At 37.3% G+C, this 9,428-nt stretch overlaps 1 protein-coding gene and 1 long non-coding RNA gene across 7 annotated transcripts in view; one reads left to right on the top strand and one right to left on the bottom strand.

Moving 5' to 3' along the window:
* The window catches only part of LOC124388925, an 8,879-nt gene extending 2,581 nt beyond the window's left edge, over window positions 1–6,298 (top strand). Inside the window, exons 2-3 of the long non-coding RNA XR_006926488.1 lie at window positions 4,139–4,200; window positions 5,253–6,298. This is a non-coding gene — a long non-coding RNA (uncharacterized LOC124388925). The remainder of the gene's footprint in view (window positions 1–4,138; window positions 4,201–5,252) is intronic.
* lrp8 (low density lipoprotein receptor-related protein 8, apolipoprotein e receptor) overlaps window positions 1–9,428 on the bottom strand; it is a 195,740-nt gene that overhangs the window by 186,078 nt on the left and 234 nt on the right. For all 6 annotated transcript variants that reach the window (XM_046854040.1, XM_046854048.1, XM_046854005.1 and 3 more), the window contains exon 2: window positions 8,819–8,938. In XM_046854040.1, coding sequence (XP_046709996.1) covers window positions 8,819–8,938 — 120 coding nt within the window. The remainder of the gene's footprint in view (window positions 1–8,818; window positions 8,939–9,428) is intronic.

Raw genomic sequence — 9,428 nt, 5'->3', positions numbered from 1 at the left:
ACACACACACACACACACACACACACACACACACACACACACACACACACACACACACATATATATATATAAGCCCTGACTCTAGAGCAAGCCAATTAACCCTCTGTGCTCTAGGGGTGCTGTAACATATCTATCTATAGGAATGTTGGGATATATGTAGAAATACATTTCAATGTGCTTTAGGGGTGTATGATTCTAAAATGTATTGAGAACGGTCACAAATTTCTAAATATAGAGGCTGAAAATGCGTACATTTATATTATTTCATATAGTGAATCAATATCATATAACAATTGCCATTTTTTCTTTTCTCCAAAAATATAATATAGTAAAATTTATATGATATTTATATTATATTATAATATTATGAAATACTGATTTGCTTGGTAACAGCCAAAATGTTTCATTATTTTTCATTCTAATCGACTGATTAAAAGTAGGAATTTGACTCAAAAGATGATGCACACTTTTAAAAAACGCCCATAAAGGGTAAAATTAATTGCACAAATATTGGACAAGATTCATCTCTGTAACTGCTGTGGACTGACCACCACACAGAATATGAAGAATATCAAAAATTTTATATCCCCCATAAATATCGATATAATTTTTTGTCAATATTGCACACTGCTACTGTGCTGTAAACTACATGTGACAAGTAAAAAGCACTTTCTTTCTATTAGCATAGTGAAAGAATGGTGTGAACTCAGGAATATCACTTCTTCATTGGTTGTGGAAGATTTGAGCTGGTTTTCTTCAGTACATGATAGACATTTCAACCAATTGAGTGGTGATTCTCTGGAACTTCTACAGGCTGGGGGCTCCAGGGTGGTGAAACAGAAAGGCATCTGTCCTATTCTCCTGATATCATGAGCTCGAATGTCAACGATGCCCAAGAAATCCATGGCTAAGCTTCCGAGAAAGCAAAATTGCCCTCACCACCTGTGTAAAGATAATGCATGCGAAAAGCATACTGTCTCTCCTCAATCACAGCAACAACTCCAATCATGAGCATCTATGTGTTCATCCCTATGGAAAAAATCAACAGGAAAATAAATGAATCAATTCAACAGGCTTCTGTTGTTATATCTAGTAGTGCCAAGCTTTCAAATGAACAAGCCTTGGCCTAATGCTTATATACTAATCAGCTAGTTTTTTCCATTTGTTACGATACAAAGTGGAAGCAAGAAAGAAAAACTGATTGAATCCAATTAATCCAATTCCATATGCAATTCACTAATATGGTCACACTCCTGGGACACACTTCATCTTTTCTCTCCAGCCTTTGTATTTCATCCATGTTTGCCTCCAGTGCTGTGAGAGGTGAGTTACAATGCATGGGTTTTTGGAACGCCCACTTTTTTTTTCACAAGTCTATCAAATCTTTGCGCATTTCAAATTTCTCTCCTGATTCTGTACAATACTTGTGAATCATAGATGCTTGTCTTATAAGCCTTTTCTCTTTTTCACTCTTCTTTTCTATCGCTCTAAGCTGTAGCTTTTAGGAATACAAAACATCTACCAAGTAAAGCGAATTTACGAAACAGAGCGAAAATGTGTTTTCACATTCATCACATCACTGCAAGAACCAATGCACTTTTGTCAAGGTTCGTGATATGTTTTTGGTTAAAAGATAAAAATCTCGTCATCACAAATCGATAGAGTTTGTGAGGAGATGAAACTGTATTTCACACTTTCTCAGAAGAATCATAAATACTAGTGATGTGCATCTCCATAACTGAGGCTGATGCGATTTGCATCTTAATGCATAGCCAATGATATGATACATTAATGATACATATTCAGCCCTATTACAATGCAGTGCGATCCGATTTCAATTTGATTTAACACAAAACCTTCTGACTTTTCACAAACAGGCCTTTGTAGTGTAAAAAATGAATAAATAAAACCAGATGTTCTGTTTTAAAGATGCAGCTCTACCTCTGCCATGTTAATGCATATTCAATGTGACTCTCAGAACGTGCCTCGGTCTCTGTAGTGTTGTGATACGTTATATTCACCTAGCAGCAGTGGTGCTGAGAGAACGCGTTTGAGAAACAGTTTAGCGAGGAGAAATCGATCTGTGTATCAAATATTGGTCGAAAATGATTGGCCACTTTAAACATTTTAAAGAAATAAATCCGTTTTCTTAATGCAATTATCTTGAAAACGATGCATTGTGATACAAAAGACAACTTGTATCCGATGCACAGTTTTTAAATCGATGCATCACGTCGTTAACCTGTATGCCGATGCACCAGTGCCAATCGGTGAATCTAAACAAACCTAATAGTTAAAGGCTCGATATTAAGAGATACAACCCTACATCTAGGGTTAAAATGTTACCAAATCAGACGTGGATACAACTCTAACTGTCTCATCAAACACACACAAACACACACACACACACACACACACACACAAAGGCACAATGACAACTTCATTACGTGACTATAGTCCGATCTACATAGTCCCATCTACAATTACCAAAACCCATAAAATACACACACACACACACACACACACACACACACACACACACACACACACACACAAAGGCGCAATGACAACTTCATTATGTGACTATAGTCCGATCTACATAGTCCCATCTACAATTACCAATAACCATAAAATACACACACACACACACACACACACACACACACACACACACACACACACACACACACACAAGAAGTGCTATTTTTATTTCAGAGAAATTACATTTTTTTTAAAGGATGTTAAAGGAGCAGTGAATAAGTTTTGGAGCCCTCTCCTGCTTACAAGAGGAACTGCAACAGCCATAAAACCATGAACCCTCTCAAAAAACAAGGCAGAGAAAAGCAAAATAATAGTGCAGGATCTTAAATGATCGCAATAGCTCTAAAAAAACCTTTTACTTGTTGCAAATGACACCTTTAATTATTATCACTCTTTAAAAAAAGAACGCTTCCTTCGTTGTGTAAATGTGTACAAGTGTGTGCGGGTTTACTACAAGTCCTGTGCGCTCACAATGCAATAGCTACATGATGATACATGACAAGCGCCGGGAGCTCGTGATGGCTCTGACCCTGGTGTTCAAATAAAAATGAGCTTTCGAGAGGCTCCTGGTTTGCAACGGTACGCTGGGGTCTGGGATGCATGCCTTCCTGTCATCAATTTTAATGAATTCAAAAAAACTTACTCTGCCAGAAAGGAAACTGATTAGGTGTCTGACCTTTGACCTTGTAGGACGTGTCCTATTTGACTGTTCTTTGGAGATAAAGAGGGTGTGTGTATGTGCGTGTGTGCATCTGTGTGTGTGTTCGTATTTGAGTGTGTGTCTTATTTATGCTGAGAATGTCTGAATCGTGAGAAATCTGCTTCGATGCCTCATCTCTCGGACGGGAATCTCGAAGGCCACAATCTTTCCAATAATTTTTCAATCGTAAAAAATCATATTCATTTTCATATAATATATGTAATTTTTTTTAGTATGTATCATATAATCAAATATTAATGTATATATGTCACATACAATAATGTCACCATTGCTTCCTTACTAAAAAAAATCAATGCAGAATCTAATAAAGGAATAAAACAGAACAGAACAAAAAAAAATGAAGGAAAAGAAAAGAAAAGAAAGTGATGACGATTTCACGTTTAGCTGCATCACACTTCCCCAAAGATAATTATTTTGCATGCCTCATTGTGTTTAATTCTTATTATACCAAAGCCATTTGACAACAATTATAGTTTTATTGTCAAACAACTGACAATTAGACTCTTTATACATTTATAGTCCCCAAAACAAGTTCGATCCTTTTATCACGTTATATCGTTCACTCATTGGCCTCACATTTTTCCTCCCTTGATGCTAATAAGACGAAGAATGCAGCTTGTCATGTGACATTGAACATCTGATACTGGAGACACATAATCCTTTAGAGTTTTGAATATATTCATATGGAGCGTCCACCAGAAAAGTCCTGTGAATTACCTGATAAACTACTATAGAAACAGCAATGTACTGAAACCAGCACATTAATATAAACCTGTGATTGAATTACAACCTCATCTACTCTCAGTTCTGCTGTTATTGAAATTTCATCAACATGCTTCTGACTAATTCAGTTGTTTTGTGCCATGACTCATGTAGGTCAGAGGTCCAGAACGAGCCGGCGGTGACCCAGTACCAGGCAGAAGAGGATTTGCTACCAGGTTGCAGAATGCTCTATAAATGTCATAGATGTCTACATGAAAGAGAAAATCTCTATTGATGTGACTATGTATTATTTATGTTTTCTTTTAAAAGACACTATCCTTTTTATCTTTCTAATCTATTCATCCTTCCATCCATCCATCCATCCATCCATCCATCCATCCATCCATCCATCCCCATATATATAAATATGTGGATGAATGGATGGATGGATGAATGGATGGATGGATGAGAAAGATAAGTAGGATGGATGGATGGATGGATGGATGGATGGATGGATGGATGGATGGATGGATGAGAAAGATAAGAAGGATGGATGGATGGATGGATGGATGGATGGATTAGAAAGATAAGTAGGAGGGATGGATGGATGGATGGATGGATGGATGGATGGATGAGAAAGATAAGTAGGATGGATGGATGGATGGATGGATGGATGGATGGATGGATGGATTAGAAAGATAAGTAGGACAGACAGACAGACAGACAGACAGACAGACAGACAGACAGACAGACAGACAGACAGACAGACAGACAGACAGACAGATAGATAGATAGATAGATAGATAGATAGATAGATAGATAGATAGATAGATAGATAGATAGATAGATAGATAGATCTTCCAACCCCAAACCCACCCACGGATACACACACCCGACCAGATGGTTCGCAAGAATATTTTCAATAATTTAGTGTACAAAAGGTTGAAGACCCCTGATCTAGATGTTTCTTGAAATATGTTTAAATAATGTATATAAGAAGAAAAAAAGCAAGCAAAATCAAACAGTTACGTTATAGTAACTCTTGAGAACCAATAGACTTACAAAAGGATCCACACCTGATGACCTCAAAACCTGACTTAGTATTATGTTAATGTTTAACAAATCCATATCATATATTCAAATCGCCCTCAATTTGTTATACCCTTCTTATACGTTTTTTATACCTTGGCATTAGCGTGAGTAACAATATAATCTTTTCAGCCAAATGTCTGTGGTCGATTCTTTAACCGTGACCATGTGTTTAGCGCATTGTGCCTCTCTATTGTAGAAGTCTGTGACAGCTTTCTGTTCAAGAGGCTACAAACCATGAAGTCACACTACCAAGAAGAAAAAAAATTCTTCAGATGCTGCATTCAGACACAAGGCTGCGTAAACAGAGTTCGGCCAAAGAGAGCAATAGAAGAAAGGAAGGCAAAAAGAAAGAGGGACTGTGTGTGTGTGTGTGTGCGGGTGTGAGGCGGTTGCTACAGCCGTCTCTACGGGCAACCGGAGAAGAACCCTCCACCTCTCCGAGCACAAAGAATTAAACACGATCCTATACGGAATTATTTTAATTCCACATGTCTGTCTGAATCCACGGGAAACTGGGAACTGACCCTCCTCACGTCCTGTCTGCTGAAGATACGGTATTAAAAAGACAAGCCGACAGGCAGCAGAGCCGGAGCCAGCAGAGAGCCAGGTGCTGAGCTGGTAGAGCAGCCAGGCTGGGAATGCAAGCTCGCTGGATTGCTCACACACAGACTCCTGCGCTGCTCTGAGCCGGGCTTGAGTTCTATATTGTTTTAGAGCTCACAGGCAGGAGGAGCGCTGGCTGCTGGCATGACGCGAGTCACAGTGCCAGCGGACAATCAAGCTACAAGCAGTAATGCCAGTCATAATTAATGCCCACTGTGTCGCCCACACCAATTAATTGAAACGATATTGCATTGAGACGCAGCGCCAGGTGTCTTTTGAAAGCTGCAGAACTACACAAGAGCTTGTTTCTAAACATTTTCCAGAACAAAAAGTACACCTACAACTTTTTGTTTTACTTAGAAACTCATTGAAACATTACACACTGAAGTGCTTTGGAACATGAAGGGGTGTCATGTATGTGATGTCTTGAGCCAGACTTGACAGTTAGTACCATGGACACAAGCTTGAGCAAGAGCGATAGCATTTGTTTCACTTATTGAGGATTTCCCTTTTTTTTTATTTAAGCAACTTCCTTATTAACCAACGTACAGTTTGGAAACTCAATACATCGCATGAATTCGAACACCTAGAGACAAGCTGGTTGGATTTCTCTTTTTCAACAGTGACAACATCGGCATGGTGATCTTTATAACGCACGAAAATTAAATAAAATATACGTCTTTTAGCATTTTAGACATGACCTAGCAGTTTATATGTATTATAATAATACATGGTGACACACTCTGACTCTGCTTAACTAAATCATTCAACCAACCAGTTACAAGCTTTTATGACACAAACAGTCCAGATGCCATTCAACACATGTCCATCATTTATATTGAAATTTTTACCTAGTAACTGTAAAACATCACCTTGAATAAGAATGATTACGGAAAAAAAAAATTCAGCCAAAAGGACAAAAAAACAATAATAATAATAAAAAAATGATACATTTGGTTTTTTTTCTTCTCCAAGTGTAAAAAAGTGCAAAGAGAATCAAGCTGAGTCACAGACCAATTGAGAAAATGAAGTAAAAACTACAAGAAGTTTAAAATTGTACAATAACACCTGACTGGGTTGCCAGATTGTACCCACACTATCGCACCATATGAACTTTATGTAACTTTATGTTGTGTGTTGTAGCTCTATGTTGTTTAATGTAGCACCAGGGTTCTGGAGGAATGTTGTTTTGTTTTTACTGTGTAACACTGTGTATCGTAAAAATATCAATAAAAGCCTCTTGGATCTCGGACTTTTGACTACAGCAGAGGTTCTCATCACTTTTACAGTGAAGAACCCAAAAAACTGTGAAAAGCACAGACAAATCTTTCAGCACATATTTATATTATGAACACTAACTATATCAAGATTTGTTACTTACAATGTATTTAGTAATTAATAATTATTTAGTAAAATTTCCATTCGATTTATGATGACTTTTTAGGAGTATATAAAAGTATATATATTAGGAGTATTTTATTAGAGTTTGGATTAAACTCTTTCAAACAGATCAAACAGACTGGCTCAATCTAAAACTAAGATCATAATATTATACATTTTGGATATTCCTAAAAAAAAAAATTTTAAAAATTGCAAATTGACCTGATCATAACTGTATAAAAATTGATTAAAATCAAAAGCTTTTTCCAGCCAGTAGCTCAAATAGAAGTCTGGTTTGGACCAAATGATTTCTTCATGCAGCCTTTATTAGCAGGTTCCTCAGGTTTGCATCAGTACAGTCGGCTATTTGATCTGAAAAATGTTGCTGCTGCATCTTTAATAATATCCATAATCACTTTGATAATAAGTATAAGCTCCAACACATTTAATCTCCAACGAATACAATATAAAGTCCCGCACCGAACTACTATACGCATTAAGAACATCCACAAACTACAGCACACAAGTTTCAACTTTCTGGCTCTGTTCTTACATACAGACATTCTGGTCAGAGTTCATGAGATTGAACGCTGTCTCAATATGTCCCAATATAGCATTACTCAGTGACATTTCTGGACATCTTGAATCTTTCATATTAATAACTTACTATAGACAAAAGGATATTTTACTTAACTGGAAGGACAGAAAATGTCCAAATAATTTTATTTGCTCATTTATTTGCATTAAAATCAAGTTTGAAATCAAGTTTTCTTGATTTCTATTCTTCACTCTTCCTTTCTTTGTATCTTTAAATTTCCTTTTTATCCTTTCGTGCTCTTTGTATTTATTTTTTATTGTATTTATGTACATGATGAAATGCTTTTGTATATGTAATGTGTTATATAAAGTTATTTTTTAAGCGTTAAAAAATTAACCTGGCCCCTATTATTATTATTATTATTATTATTATTATTATTATTATTATTGTTTTTGTTGTTGTAGCTGGAGATCTCTAAATCCGCACTCGACCACTGAAGCTAAAAATTTGCCTTGTTTTTTTTCTTTTTTTCTGAATTTACCACTGTCCTATTTTCCAGTATCTGATATAAAACAAAAGGTTGGTGTTGTTTTGGTTTACAGTGCTACTAGGACCCTTTTGTGAAGATGCAGTTCATAAAGAGAAGAAGAAAAGAATGATGTAACGTGATAAGTAATAAGATACGTTTATCTGATCTATTATTAACAAGGGTTTATTATTGTAAGTGCTATTATTGCGAACAATAATAAATAATTTACATTTAAGGGATTTGAGCACTTACAATGATCTCAATCATGCATACAACTGAGAAATTAAGGGTTAAGGGCCTTGCTCAAGGGCCCGGCAGTGGCATTGGTTATGAACTTATGACATTCTGATCAGAAGTCCAACATCTTAACACTGCATTTTAAGAGGAAAAGGTAGCTCAGTGGTTAAGATGTTGCCCAGAATGTTGCGAGTTCGAATCCCAGCACCACTAAGCTGTCACTAGTGGGCCCTTGAGCAAGGCCCTTAACCTTAAATGCTCAGTTGTATGAATGGTTTCATTGTAAGTTGTTTTGATGAAGATGACTTTCAAATGAACTTCAGTGTAAGAACCATGGTTTTGCTACCCAGGACATAAACCACTGCGTGTGCGCCGCGTAAGCCTGATCACTGACTGAATCTGGCAACCCGGAGTCGGTGTCTCGGTGTGTGTGTGTGTGTGTGTGTGTGTGTGTGTGTGTGTGTGTGTCACTCACGGCAGTGCTCCTCGTCGCTGTTGTCCGCGCAGTCGTCGTCGTCGTCGCACCGCCACGGTGTAGGAATACACCTGCCGTTCTTACACCGGAACTGTCCCGTCTCACAAGCTGGTTCAATCCCTGGAAACAAAAAGCAGCATTTCCCCCGGAATATATCAATATTATCAGCTGACTTCATTATCTAGAACTCAGTTAGTTCACCTGTCCATCTGGACGCTTTGTTTCCTAAATAAATGATGCTGTGATCATGCGCAAAGGAACAAAAAACCCTCAGTTAAACCCCCAAACACTTTGTATCAAGTCTATAAGTTGTTTCCTTTTTTCCTGAATTGTATTTATTTGTATCTTTTAAGTTAAAAATGATTATACGTGTAAAATCCAATCCAGGCGCAGCACGTGAGCGCACCGCCAGTCGCCTTGATCTTATGTTTTCTTTATCCATTTGACTTCATTTACTATTTATTTCAATTGCAACATCAACATTTATACATCCAGCAAAACCCCAGAAGACAACATTCCCCCCTGCTTTTAGACAGGAGGAAGAGACCAGGAGATGTGCTGCTTCTCCTGTGTACGCTCTCTCTCTCTCTCTCCTTCCTTCCTTCTCCTT

This window comes from Silurus meridionalis, chromosome 1 (genome assembly GCF_014805685.1).
Source record: "Silurus meridionalis isolate SWU-2019-XX chromosome 1, ASM1480568v1, whole genome shotgun sequence".
In the NCBI taxonomy this organism is placed as follows: Eukaryota; Metazoa; Chordata; class Actinopteri; order Siluriformes; family Siluridae; genus Silurus; species Silurus meridionalis.
Note: the sequence above shows the minus strand (reverse complement) of the source record. Positions and strands in the feature narration are given on the sequence as shown.